At 43.7% G+C, this 15,467-nt stretch overlaps 1 protein-coding gene across 5 annotated transcripts in view; it reads right to left on the bottom strand.

The window, feature by feature from the left end:
• MSRA (methionine sulfoxide reductase A) overlaps positions 1-15,467 on the bottom strand; it is a 331,431-nt gene that overhangs the window by 104,118 nt on the left and 211,846 nt on the right. For all 5 annotated transcript variants that reach the window (XM_073673879.1, XM_073673883.1, XM_073673880.1 and 2 more), the window contains one exon: positions 15,041-15,145. In XM_073673879.1, the coding sequence (XP_073529980.1) occupies positions 15,041-15,145 (105 nt within the window). The remainder of the gene's footprint in view (positions 1-15,040; positions 15,146-15,467) is intronic.

Raw genomic sequence — 15,467 nt, 5'->3', positions numbered from 1 at the left:
CATCATACATGCACCATCACAGGACTGTACACACATCATACATGCACCATCACAGGACTGTGCACACATCATACATGCACCATCACAGGACTGTGCACACATCATACATGCACCATCACAGGAATGTACACGTCATACAGACACCATCACAGGACTATGCACACATCATACATGTGACGCGCCCCCTGGGCCGTGGGGTACCCGGAGCCGGGCCTGTAGACTCTGGGGGTTGTAGTCACCGTGGCGGTGACCCGGTCCGTGACCCAGGGCGGTCAAACCAAGGGGTAGTATCTGTATATGAATGTAAATGTCCGACTACGACACCTGTGGAATGCGATCAATAGGAACCGCCGCTGCGGAACAGTCCTCTGAAGCTGGTGGTATAGCAGCTAAGGTAGTGTAACTCCCCACAGGAAGAGTGTAGCTTCAGGGCAGCGTGCGTGGATGTTGGTGGTTGTAGTGCAGGTAGTCAGTAATGACACGGAGTCAGATAGTGCAGTCCCAGGTCTTTACTCACGATTATAGCAGTTCCAGATACAGGGCCAGTGAAAGGGCCCACGGCGTCCTGTGTTTACTCAGTGAGGGGCTCAGCCGACCCCCAGGTAACTCCGGAGCATTTAACAGGACCCCCTTCTGTGTGTCCTCTCTCTGGCCTTCTTCCTGCACCTCACACCCAGCAGCACTTCTATCCGGTCTCCTCGGGCCTTGGCGGGTGACGTGCGTTCCGTCCCCTGGATCCTATGGTGCTGCCTTCTTAGTGTACTGGTGTGGACTTGTGGCCTGCGGTACTTGAAGTGCTGCTGCCTCCGGTTTTCTAGTTGAACCTTGTAGTTCTTGTTAGGTGAGGAACTGGTTCCCTCTATCTAGCTTGACCCCTCTACCTCCTGGTAGCAGCGGGCGTACGGGTGGCTTGCTGCACGGCCCGTACCCCTAGGGTCCCTTCTCTTCCCGTTCCTGGAGCCTCCAGCTCCCTCTCCTCCCAGGCTCAGGCCTCCTAACTAGGCCCGCCTGTGGAGCAGAGCTCATACAGAGCCCCTGCTCCCTGTCTTCACCTCAGTCTGTCTAACTGGAACTGAACACTGACTGTTCTAAGATGGCTCCCGTACTTATACCTCCTTCTACAAGTGCTCCCAGGATCTACGTCCTCCACCCATCCACTACATAGTTCCCCCTCTCTAGATGGTTCCTCCCCACTCCAGCCAGGGATCAGGGACTGTACTCTCCTGTAGGAGCAATCTCGCCCTGTCCCCCGGAAATGTGGTGTAGAGGATGTAGTGTTAGGGTCCTGAGCCATACTCCTTCCTTACCTGAGAGTGAGATACCACACCTCTGGGTGAGATGCAATACCTCTGTGGCGACTGAATCCTCAGGGACGCCACACATGCACCATCACAGGACTGTACACACATCATACATACACCATCATAGAACTGTACACACATCATACAGACACCATCACAGAACTGTACACACATCATACATACACCATCACAGGACTCTATACGTCATATATACACCATCACAGGACTGTACACACATCATACATACACCATCACAGAACTGTACACACATCATACAGACACCATCACAGGACTCTATACGTCATATATACAGCATCACAGGCCTGTACACACATCATACATACACTATTACAGGAAAGTACACACATCATACATGCACCATCACAGGACTGTACACTCCATACATGCACCATCACAGGACTGTACACTCCATACAAGCACCCTCACAGGACTGTACACTCCATACAAGCACCCTCACAGGACTGTACACTCCATACAAGCACCCTCACAGGACTGTACACTCCATACAAGCACCCTCACAGGACTGTACACTCCATACAAGCACCCTCACAGGACTGTACACTCCATACAAGCACCCTCACAGGACTGTACAATCCATACATGCACTGTACCCCAATAAATTTGTTTCATGTTAATGGTACTTCTCTATTTTGAGCTGCGACCACATATAAACCAGAACTATCTTTTTTAAGAGAAGTCATCCTGGCCCCCATCACCCTGCTCTTACGTACTACTGCACCTATCATTGCACCATACACTCTCCTGGAATATTAATGTATTAGCTTTTCCTATGAATCGAAGGCTCAGCTATGACCTTACAAAGATTAAAAGGCTAAACACCGGGTAGTAATCATTGGTCAACCATGATTAATGCAGCCTTCCCTCCCAGCACAAGGCGGTGGATCGCAGGAAATTTAACCCTTTCTATCAGAGAACTGAGCGCTCCAAAACTGTGAACGGTAATGAAATTCCTGCTGCATGTACAGTAATTTCTTTTTTATTCTGTCTCTCCTCAAAGACTGCGGAATCCATGAACGGTGTATGAGTTATAACTGTGTATGAGACGAATAAAACATTCAGGTAAGTGACATCATCAAGGTCACAAGCTGCACCCTCTGTACAGGAATAGATGGATTACGGATGTTTGTCACGTGTCTATATGGCCTATCAGGGCGTATGAACAAGATATTCCAATGAATCGCCTCGTCAAGAGATCATTTGTGGAATCACCGATCTTCAAAAAGTGTTTGCAACCATCAGATGTGTTTTACAGAGGCAGTGAACACCATCATTACTTTAGGACAGTAAGGTTAGTCATTCCAGAAATTGCTAGAAGCTTGAAGGTACCCTTAAGTGCAGTCTTAAAAACCATCAATAGCTATGAGGAATTTGGCTCTCATGAGAGACTGCCCTGGGAACGGAAGACCAAAAATGACCTCTGCAGCAGAGGATAAGTTCATCAAAGTTATCAGAAACTGCAGTTTGATAGCACCTTACATAACAACCCTCACAAGAGATGCACAAACATCAAGTAGTAGACACATCTCAACATTAACAGTCCAGAGGAGGCTAAGAGAAGCAGGGCTTTATGGTGGAATTGCTACAAGGAAGTCACTAATAAGGACCACAAAAAAGAAGACACTTGTTTGAGCCAGCAGCACAAGGACTGGTCATCAGATCAGTTCTGGAGTCTGAGGAGTCAAAATTAGAGATTTTTGGTACAGTCTTTGTGAGTGAGACGCAGAAAAGGTGAGGAGATGGTTTTTACATACTTGGTGCCCACCATGTTTCTTAACTTCTTGTGTTCATGTGTTCCTTCCTTCTTGGTTTTGCTGCCTTGAGTCTGAATTTAAAATGTGCACATTCTAATAAGAACAAAGAAAACCATTACATGAACAGGCGAGTCCAAACTTTTGACTGCTACTGTAGCCATGGCTGGACACGATATGAGGGGCATATGGTGGTACTTGAAGGGCACGTGTGGCGGCATTCTACATAGGGGACGATAGTCGAATCTATGTAGCTGGCGAATGCATTCTCCTCTTCCATCTTCAGTAGCGTGTCACTCCTTAGGCTCCTGCTCATCATGGAATAAAGCGCTCCTGATGACTGACAGTTCAGACCAGCGGCATAGCTGTGCTCAGCCCCGACCTGTGCGCTCTCCCATGCTGCTATATGAGGCAACTTTGTCTCTGCAACACTGAAGGAGAGCAGAGTTACTGACACTGTTCAGATCCAGCCAGCTTCAGAGCTGCGCTCACGCGAACTTTAGCAAAGAACACAAAGGCACATGTGATAAGAATCTATATAGGAATACGTGCAGGGCACACCTGGCTGTGGTCTATATGGCCGTACATGGCACATCTTTGTATGAGGGGCATATGGGTGGTATTCCTTATTTACTATATTGGTGCGGGGCGGCAAAAGTGAGACCACCTTTGGACGAAAAAGGAAACTGACTGCAATGTGTGCATTTTTTAAGTGCAGAATCAAAGCTTTTCTGTGCTATAAAAAAACATTAAAAATGCTGCTTCAAATCTGCACCAAAAACGCATCAAATAAGGAGGGAAACGCTTAAAAAATGCAGCAAAAGTGCAATAATAAGAGAAAATTGTTATTACATCAAGTGGCGCGGTCACTTGCAGAAACCGTGCATTAAGGAGCATTCACGCTTCGTGTCAACACGGTCTCAGCGTTACATCTTTATTACACTTTTTATGGGTTTAATAGAGAAAAAAAAATCACTCCATATTTTTACTCCATTTACTGATCCCCATAAATAATCTGATAGCTGTGTTGTGCACGTTGTTACAATTACAGAGACACCAAATATGTCCATGTTATTTGCTAATTTGTGATGTTTATTTAAAAAAAATAAAGTGCATTAAAATGCCCTTATTGTAATTGTTTCTCAGAATGTTGTAGTCATTTAATATTAAGAAAAATCTCTGACTTTTACCTCTATAATATAGTTACATAGAAATGCACTGGTATACAGTGATGTATCTCTATGTACCAGTAAAATGTGCCTGTAAGGAAGCAGAATGCTATGCACATTTAAGGAGAAAGATCTCCAATACTTGTCAGTGCAGGATGAGGATCAATGATTTTGCTGCTGCTTCCAATACTACAGAGCTTGGGTGTTCTTAGTCAGGGGAGACGTGACTCAAGCCTTCACTGCAGGAGACATTGCAGAGAGTGAGTGAAAGTTGGGATATAGTACTGACCTCCCAGGGCAAGGGAACAAGCTGGATTTGTGCAGGTTGGGAGCTATAAAGTCCTTTTCTTGGTAGCTTGCAACAATATATCAGTTTGCAGTCCAAGATATTTAGCTTTACTGTCACACAAGGTGTGGCAAAGACTAAGTGCAACATGAAGGGAAGAGAGGGAGGAAGCCCAAACACTAGGGAAAGGGGGAGTGGAGACCGCTAGGCAGATCTAATATCACCCTGCCTAACCTACCGTCCCTATATAAGTTCCACACCTATCGCCGAGAAGGACCCTAAACCCTGGAGACCCTAGAGCTTGGCCCTAGATAGGGAGGGGGAAGGCTGAGCACTGGTCAGGCCCCACTACAAACTAAAGACAACAAGGAAGACAAACAAAGGGGATTAACTTAGCTTGAGCAGACACCAGAGGAGTAATGCCAACAGTCCTCTAAGGGCACCAGAGAAGACGCTAGCCGACTGCTAGTGCTCCAAGCCTGTACATAGAAGTATCACCAGCGACTGTATGAAGCAAACTGAGGGTTTTTAACTCCCATGCAAGGGTGTGTCAATCAGTAGCAGGAGGGAGGTTGCCGCTGGGTCTTCAAGGACGAAGGATTAAGAAGGTGTCTGCAATACCAAGAGCAGTGACCTTCTACAGCTAGATGCAGAGCGGTTGTCATTACACATATTTTACCCACTTCAGGTTTTGACAACGGTGCAGATTACTTATTTGAAGCAGAACTAGAGGGAAAACTCTTACAACCAGGCACTGTCCAATCAAAAGGCTGCAAAGAATTAATAAAAAGCAGCTATACATGAGCAAGTGTGAACGGGACGGGGTTGGATTCTCTGGCTGAATTTTTATTCTCTCTCTCTACATAGTATTCTAGGATGTAGCTGATGCAAATGTCTGACATTTCGGCTGTTCATTCTCCTGTATGTGATGATGTTCTTCCATTATATCGCACATATTCGCTTCATTATAAAGGGATATTCTCTCCAATCACCAGGACGTGGGTTATGGAGACGTGATTCTGACGGAGCAGGTGTTAGAACCCTCCTGTTTGTTTTTTCCATCTTATGTTTTGCGGTCACATGACCATCTGCCTTTATATTCCAGCTCCGCCCTCCTGGCTGTGCTGGACTGCAGTGTTTGACTGTTTCTCTAGCCAGGTGCTTCTGTGCCTTTCTCTGTCAGTTCGCTTGGTCCTTCTGGGACCTCTAGTACCTTTTTGTCTGTCTTTTTGTGTTCTGCAACAACTTCTCTGTTTAGGAGGTGTCCCATTTTTGTCCCAGTCCTTAGTTCTTTTAGGGACCCCTTCCCTTATGCTATAGGTCTTCGTTCAGACTAGCCAAGGACTAAGGCGGGTCTGTTCACTAGGAACAGGCAGCCCGCTACATCATAGGGATTCAGCTTAGTCTTACTGTAGAGACAGCTTTCCCCTATCTTTCCTTAGTACTTGTTGCAGATCATAACAGCAGGGAGGGTACAAGACCCAGCGTCATTTCCAATATAACCACTAATGATCACGCAAATTATGGTATTTCTATTAATGTAGATTAATTCGCTTTTATTTCATTGCATAAAAATGAATATTTCATAGAAAAATATAAAACATAAGGAAAAACGGAGAAGATCCAGAAGTGATTAGAAATCAGAGAGTAATAGCCAGATGGAAACTTAACTGGTCCAAGAGCAAAAGCTGAAAATTAGATTTTTAAGCCCCTTCTCGCCGTGATTAGGTGTTGGTCCTTGATCAATAACTTACAGAAATGTTGATCACAACTCTGATCCTGCTGCAACTGCTGAGATAAAAGCGAGCTCTAATCCTGCTGCAACTGCTGCGAAAAAAGCGAGCTCTGATCCGGCTGGAACTGCTGCGACAAAAGCGAGCTCTGATCCTACTGAAACTGCTGCGACAAAAGCGAGCTCTGATCCTACTGAAACTGCTGCGAAAAAAGCGAGCTCTGATCCTGCCAGTTTATCCTTTAGATGTTGCGGTCAATAGAGACTGTAGCATCTAAGCAATTACACAGAGGGATGGGGGCTCCCACACACGCCGCAACCCTCTCCCCACGACAAGAGTGTCATAGATCAATGGGTTGTTGGGGTGACATTAAGAAGTCACTCTGTAGCCATAACTATGAGGACACTTGCAGATCACTGTGGTCACAATACTGTTGTGATCTTGTTGGTCTATTTGTGGGGACACTCTGGATGTAATCATGGTGGCGTTTGCTGGTGGGTGGCCCTCTGGATTAATCATGGTGGTGTTTGCTGGTGGGTGGCCCTCTGGATTAATCATGGTGGTGTTTGCTGGTGGGTGGCACTCTGGATTAATCATGGTGGTGTTTGCATGTGGATGGCACTCTGGATGTAATCATGGTGGTATTTGCTGGTGAGGAGCACTCTGGATGTAATTATGGTCGTCTTTGCTGCTGAGGGGCACTCTGGATGTAATCATGGTCGTCTTTGCTGGTGGGGTGCACTCTGGATTAATCATGGTGGTGTTTGCTGGTGGGGGCACTCTGGATGTAATCATGGTGGTGTTTGCTGGTGGAGCACTCTCGATGCAATCATGGTGGCGTTTTCTGGTGGGGGGCACTCTGGATTAATCATGGTGGTGTTTGCTGGTGGAGCACTCTGGATGTAATCATGGTGGCGTTTTCTGGTGGGGGGCACTCTGGATTAATCATGGTGGTGTTTGCTGGTGGGGGGCACTCTATTAATCATGGTGGTGTATTCTAGCAGGGGCACACTGGATGTAATCATGGTGGTGTTTGCTGTTGGGGGCACTCTGGATGTAATCATGGTGGTGTTTGCTGGTGGGGGGCACTCTGGATTAATCATGGTGGTGTATGCTAGCGGGGGCACTCTGGATGTAATCATGGTGGTGTTTGCTGGTGGAGGGCACTCTGGATGTAATCATGGTGGTGTTTGATGATGGGGGCATTCCGGATGTAATCATGGTGGGGTTTGCTGGTGGTGTTACTCTGGATGGACGGTTATTGGTCACCTTCACAAGCCATTTTGGATGTTGTGATTGGGACACTTTGGATGTAACCACATGGGCACCTGGGACCATTTATGGGGCAACTCTGGTACACTTGCAGGTGAATCTCTGTGGTGGCACTAGGACTGTAATCTTGGGGACATGTATAGGGCGCATAACCTACAATACTCCATGTGGGAGAAGCCTGATCCATCTCCATGCTGGGAATTTTAGTTCCACCAAGACTGTGAGGCTAGAGATCTCCAACGAGTGATCTACATACTGAATGGTTTTGGTACCATGAAGCTAAAACAGTTTGCACCCAAGAGCTGAGCACAGCGCGAGGCCTCACATGGCGGCTATCTCATCAGAGCACAATTATCAGATGTCTACATATAATTCCCCATGAAATCGTCCGTTATAGACGAGGACATAAAGCCTCGTCACTGGAGCTATGAGGACGCAAATGCCAGAGATTATCTGCTGGCACCGATGAAAGGGAACATGAAAAGCCCGGCACTCGCCCAGAAGATGTGTAATTGTGGAGACAATTGGAGGCAAAGAAACAAATGCCTCTGGATCACGATAAAAGGAAGGACCACAACTAAGAGGCAGAGCGCGGACCCCCAACCACGGACATTACACTCACAATGTAGTCAGGAACTTCAGAGGGTAAAAATTATAAAGTCTGTGTAATAAAAAGTAATAAAAACAGCACAAAAAAAGAGCTAAACACACAAAGAAGATGCCCAGGTTATACCAGCTGTACATATATAATTATATACAGGAGATGCCCAGGTTATACCAGCTGTACATATATAATTATATACAGGAGATGCCCAGGTTATACCAGCTGTACATATATAATTATATACAGGAGATGCCCAGGTTATACCAGCTGTACATATATAATTATATACAGGAGATGTCCAGGTTATACCAGCTGTACATATATAATTATATACAGGAGATGCCCAGGTTATACCAGCTGTACATATATAATTATATACAGGAGATGCCCAGGTTATACCAGCTGTACATATATAATTATATACAGGAGATGCCCAGGTTATAGCAGCTGTACATATATAATTATATACAGGAGATGCCCAGGTTATACCAGCTGTACCTATATAATTATATACAGGAGATGCCCAGGTTATACCAGCTGTACATATATAATTATATACAGGAGATGCCCAGGTTATACCAGCTGTACATACAGTACAGACCAAAAGTTTGGACACACCTTCTCATTTAAAGATTTTTCTGTACTTTCATAACTTTGAAAATTGTACATTCACACTGAAGGCATCAAAACTATGAATTAACACATGTGGAATTATATACTTAACAAAAAAGTGTGAAACAACTGAAAATATGTCTTATATTCTAGGTTCTTCAAAGTAGCCACCTTTTGCTTTGATGACTGCTTTGCACACTCTTGGCATTCTCTTGATGAGCTTCAAGAGGTAGTCACCGGAAATGGTTTTCACTTCACAGGTGTGCCCTGTCAGGTTTAATAAGTGGGATTTCTTGCCTTATAAATGGGGTTGGGACCATCAGTTGTGTTGTGCAGAAGTCTGGTGGATACACAGCTGATAGTCCTACTGAATAGACTGTTAGAATTTGTATTATGGCAAGAAAAAAGCAGCTAAGTAAAGAAAAACAAGTGGCCATCATTACTTTAAGAAATGAAGGTCAGTCAGTCCGAAAAATTGGGCAAACTTTGAATGTGTCCCCATATGCAGTTGCAAAAACCATCAAGCGCTACAAAGAAACTGGCTCACATGAGGACTGCCCCAGGAAAGGAAGACCAAGAGTCACCTCTGCTTCTGAGGAAAAGTTTATCCGAGTCACCAGCCACAGAAATCGCAGGTTAACAGCAGCTCAGATTAGAGACCAGGTCAATGCCACACAGAGTTCTAGCAGCAGATACATCTCTACAACAACTGTTAAGAGGAGACTTTGTGCAGCAGGCCTTCATGGTAAAATAGCCGCTAGGAAACCACTGCTAAGGACAGGCAACAAGCAGAAGAGACTTGTTTGGGCTAAAGGACACAAGGAATGGACATTAGACCAATGGAAATCTGTGCTTTGGTCTGATGAGTCCAAATTTGAGATCTTTGGTTCCAACCACCGTGTCTTTGTGCGACGCAGAAAAGGTGAACGGATGGACTCTACATGCCTGGTTCCCACCGTGAAGGATGGAGGAGGAGGTGTGATGGTGTGGGGGGGCTTTGCTGGTGACACTGTTGGGGATTTATTCAAAATTGAAGGCATACTGAACCAGCATGGCTACCACAGCATCTTGCAGCGGCATGCTATTCCATCCGGTTTGCGTTTAGTTGGACCATCATTTATTTTTCAACAGGACAATGACCCCAAACACATCTCCAGGCTGTGTAAGGGCTATTGGACCAAGAAGGAGAGTGATGGGGTGCTACGCCAGATGACCTGGCCTCCACAGTCACCAGACCTGAACCCAATCGAGATGGTTTGGGGTGAGCTGGACCGCAGAGTGAAGGCAAAAGGGCCAACAAGTGCTAAGCATCTCTGGGAACTCCTTCAAGATTGTGGGAAGACCATTTCCGGTGACTGCCTCTTGAAGCTCATCAAGAGAATGCCAAGAGTGTGCGAAGCAGTCATCAAAGCAAAAGGTGGCTACTTTGAAGAACCTAGAATATAAGACATATTTTCAGTTGTTTCACACTTTTTTGTTAAGTATATAATTCCACATGTGTTAATTCATAGTTTTGATGCCTTCAGTGTGAATGTACAATTTTCATAGTCATGAAAATACAGAAAAATCTTTAAATGAGAAGGTGTGTCCAAACTTTTGGTCTGTACTGTATATAATTATATACAGGAGATGCCCAAGTTATACCAGCTGTACATATATAATTATATACAAGGGGGCCCAGGTTATACCAGCTGTACATATATAATTATATACAAGGGGGCCCAGGTTATACCAGCTGTACATATATAATTATATACAGGAGATACCCAGGTTATACCAGCTGTACATATATAATTATATACAGGAGATACCCAGGTTATACCAGCTGTACATATATAATTATATACAGGAGATGCCCAGGTTATATCAGCTGTACATATATAATTATATACAGGAGACACCCAGGTTATAGCAGCTGTACATATATAATTATATACAGGAGATGCCCAGGTTATATCAGCTGTACATATATAATTATATACAGGAGACACCCAGGTTATAGCAGCTGTACATATATAATTATATACAGGAGATGCCCAGGTTATACCGGCTGTACATATATAATTATATACAGGAGATGCCCAGGTTATACCAGCCGTACATATATAATTATATACAGGAGATGCCCAGGTTATACCAGCTGTACATATATAATTATATACAAGGGGGCCCAGGTTATACCAGCTGTACATATATAATTATATACAAGGGGGCCCAGGTTATACCAGCTGTACATATATAATTATATACAGGAGATACCCAGGTTATACCAGCTGTACATATATAATTATATACAGGAGATACCCAGGTTATACCAGCTGTACATATATAATTATATACAGGAGACACCCAGGTTATAGCAGCTGTACATATATAATTATATACAGGAGATGCCCAGGTTATACCGGCTGTACATATATAATTATATACAGGAGATGCCCAGGTTATACCAGCCGTACATATATAATTATATACAGGAGATGCCCAGGTTATACCAGCTGTACATATATAATTATATACAGGAGATACCCAGGTTATACCAGCTGTACATATATAATTATATACAGGAGATGCCCAGGTTATATCAGCTGTACATATATAATTATATACAGGAGACACCCAGGTTATAGCAGCTGTACATATATAATTATATACAGGAGATGCCCAGGTTATACCGGCTGTACATATATAATTATATACAGGAGATGCCCAGGTTATACCAGCCGTACATATATAATTATATACAGGAGATGCCCAGGTTATACCAGCTGTACATATATAATTATATACAGGAGATGCCCAGGTTATACCCGCTGTACATATATAATTATATACAGGAGATGCCCAGGTTATACCAGCTGTACATATATAATTATATACAGGAGATGCCCAGGTTATACCAGCCGTACATATATAATTATATACAGGAGATGCCCAGGTTATACCAGCTGTACATATATAATTATATACAGGAGATGCCCAGGTTATACCAGCTGTACATATATAATTATATACAGGAGATGCCCAGGTTATACCAGCCGTACATATATAATTATATACAGGAGATGCCCAGGTTATACCGGCTGTACATATATAATTATATACAGGAGATGCCCAGGTTATACCAGCCGTACATATATAATTATATACAGGAGATGCCCAGGTTATACCAGCTGTACATATATAATTATATACAGGAGATGCCCAGGTTATACCAGCTGTACATATATAATTATATACAGGAGATGCCCAGGTTATACCCGCTGTACATATATAATTATATACAGGAGATGCCCAGGTTATACCAGCTGTACATATATAATTATATACAGAAGATGCCCAGGTTATACCAACAAATTAGCAACCAGATTCCAGCTGGCATTTTTGGAGGGGGATTGTTGGTAACACAGATGCAGTCATTTTATTTATTTATTAATGATCCCTTTATGAATGGAGAATCTTCGGATTCTGCTCTGCCCGGTGGTCGAACACCACACAGACGCTGCCCCGCTTGGATGGAGGCGCTATAGGAAGGAGGCCCCGCTTGGATGGAGGCGCTATAGGATGGAGGCGCTGCCCTGCTAGGATGGAGGCGCTGTAGGATGGGGGCGCTGGCCCGCTAGGATGGAGGCGCTGTAGGATGGAGGCGCTGTAGGATGGAGGCCCTGCTAGGATGGAGGCCCCGCTAGGATGGAGGCCCCGCTAGGATGGAGGCCCTGGTAGGATGGAGGCGCTGTAGGATGGAGGCGCTGTAGGATGGAGGCGCTGCCCCGCTAGGATGGAGGCGCTGTAGGATGGGGGCGCTGCCCCGCTAGGATGGAGGCGCTGTAGGATGGAGGCCCCGCTAGGATGGAGGCCCCGGTAGGATGGAGGCGCTGTAGGATGGAGGCGCTGTAGGATGGAGGCGCTGTAGGATGGAGGCGCTGCGGCTTTTTATATGAGTGCAGCTGTTCTTTACAAAGGAGAGAAAGAAACATCTGCTCATTAGCAACACAATGTAATCTGCAGCGTCTAATTAATTATATGCAGATGACGGATTCTTTATGCCTCAGCTAAAAACAGTGCGGTCCTCGAACAACCGTCTGCGGATAATAAATATTTGGGAGAACGGCGTTCAGTCAAACGGGGAGCAGCCATTAATCTTCTCACTCTCCTCGGCTCCCAAACTGCACAGCTAACGACTGCCTGTAATGGGGTGGAATATTACAGAATGGGGGGGGGGGGCAGATATATCAATGATATCATCCTCATAGCGTGATAGAAAAGAAAGTAAGATTTACAGTTCAAGAACAGAATGCCAGAGGTGCAGTGAAGACTGACACACAAGAGGAGCAAAAAAAGGAGGAGTGAGATTCACTTGGTAAGCACCTGAAGAAGAGTAAGGCAACTTTCTGGAAACTTTGAAAAAGTGTAATGCTTTAATAACGGCAGCTGATTTTCATTTTTGCACTTTTGCTTTTTCTCATCTAATTCAAAGAGCCAGAACTTTTTTATTTTTCACGGTAAAAATGACCGTGATGTGATTGATCAGGTCGCTGGTTGTATAAGGCCATGTTCCCACTTAAAGTAGATGCTGCGTTTTTTTCTTTCGTTTTTTTTTTTTTTTTTGCAGAAAATCTGCTGCAGTTTGTGCAAAATAAATGCGATTTCATAAAAACTCATACACACTGTGCGTCTACAGACACTGTTGAAATGTTTGTCTGGGGAACCTGAAAAAAAAAATGCATAGAAAACAAGTGCAGTATCTCAGGATGTCTGCCCTTAAAAAAAAACAAAAAAAAAACCTGCTTTAAAGCTGTATATAAAACACATTAAAACAAAAAAACTCATAAAAAAAAAAAAGTGGCAAAAATGCAATAATCAGAGCAGAATACCATTACTTATTTTGGTACAGAAAAAAAACTGAGTTTGAAAAAAAGCAGCGTTTTTCACGTGACCTCATGCATCTGCATCCTCTCAATGACGTACTATTAAGTCTCAGACTGGAAAGGGTTAAAGTTTAAGAAAACATTCGTGTGAACCATGCATTTTTCCACTGCGTTTAGAAAATTAACTGAGCCTAACAAACCAAAGGAAAGGTGATGCGATTTCCTAAAAACCATGCTCCCCTTTAAGACACTATGCAACTGCACATTTTTTCACCTATAGGCTTCTATGGTGAGCCTGGAAAAAAAAAAATCACATGTTAAAAAAAACATTGCTTTAAATCTGCATGAAAAACACATTAAAAAAATGAAGAAATCGATGAAGAAAAATGCAATTCTGTGTAATGCTTATTTTGCCCTGAGTTGGCGCTGTAAGGAACGAGAACGCTTAATAATTCTGTATCAAGTGTAATAAAGTGTCCACAAATGTACCACAAAATAGGTATCGCCAGTGGAAAAAAAAAGACATAATAGTGCAAGAATGTATCCACAACAAAACAATCTAGGAATAGGAGAAAGTTTGTGATCAGCTGTTTGTGAAGCTGTAATGTGGAGTAAAAGCCGCTGTTCTCCTGAATCCGGCGATGTTTTTCTTCTGCTCCTGCTCCTCTCTGTTCCAGAGATATGGCCTCCTCTTCCCTATATATAAATCTAGTCTTGTAACCCTCGTGGGCGTGTCCTCAGCTCTTCCTGGTGGGCGTGTTCTTGGTGACCATACCCAGTTGGCAAACAAGGTTAGATTTATATACAGGGAAGATAGGGGCTGTATCTCGGGAACGGAGAGGAGCAGGAAGAAAAGAAAAACATCGCCGGATTCAGGAGAACAGCGGCATTTACATCAGGTAAGAAAATACTGATTTATAGCAAGTGACAGATCTTTTTTAAAGGGATCTTCTGTCTGAAGCAAAATATACACAAGTTAGGTTATGTTCAAATCTGTACTTTGACTTTAGTTTTTGCTACTGCAATGGAGGCTTCATGCAGAGCTCCAATGCTCATGTTAATGGTACTTTACCCCCCTTTACCTCGAGAAATGGATAGAAATGTATCTAGTCTAAATAATGATCTGTGAGATAAACAGTCTGATACAATAACGATGATGGCTGACATCCTGACAATGGTGAGTAGATGAAACAAAAAAAAGGTCTTTTAGAAAGTTGCAGAACTTTTTATTTATACACTGATTGAGCTTCATTTACATAAATGCAGAACAGCCGGTGAAATGGTGGGAACAGCTCCACAATGATACACAGAATGACATTCTTGGGATTTTGAGGCTCTCCCCCAGCAGAAAGCTTCGGACTGCTGTGACTCTGAGTGTAACTATAAAATAACTAAGTATTAATACCTTGTGTTGGGTCATGACTCTCCCAGAAGACCTTCAGTAATTTGTCATAGCCGATCTTCTCTGGCTCATACACGACTCGAACCACTTCTGCATGGCCCGTTTTACCTAAAAACAAAGGAAAATAGAAGAGAACGGAATCAGGCAATGATATACAAGTGCACATCCTCCAAAACTATGAGAAAAAAAGACAACAGAACAAGATTAAAGAGCATTATAAATCCAATACTTGATTAAAAGAAGAAAGACATCACTATGTGTATTATCTCTGTACTGTGACACCACTGTGTGTATTATCCCTGTACTGTGACATCACTGTGTGTATTATCCCTGAACTGTGACTTCACTGTGTGTATTACCCCTGTACTGTGACATCACTGTGTATATTTTCTCTGTACTGTGACATCACAGTGTATTATCCCTGTACTGC

Source organism: Phyllobates terribilis, unplaced genomic scaffold (genome assembly GCF_046119375.1).
Source record: "Phyllobates terribilis strain yellow unplaced genomic scaffold, ASM4611937v1 Scaffold_3__8_contigs__length_932513732, whole genome shotgun sequence".
Lineage (NCBI taxonomy): Eukaryota > Metazoa > Chordata > Amphibia > Anura > Dendrobatidae > Phyllobates > Phyllobates terribilis.
This window is presented reverse-complemented; position numbering and strand designations above follow the sequence as displayed.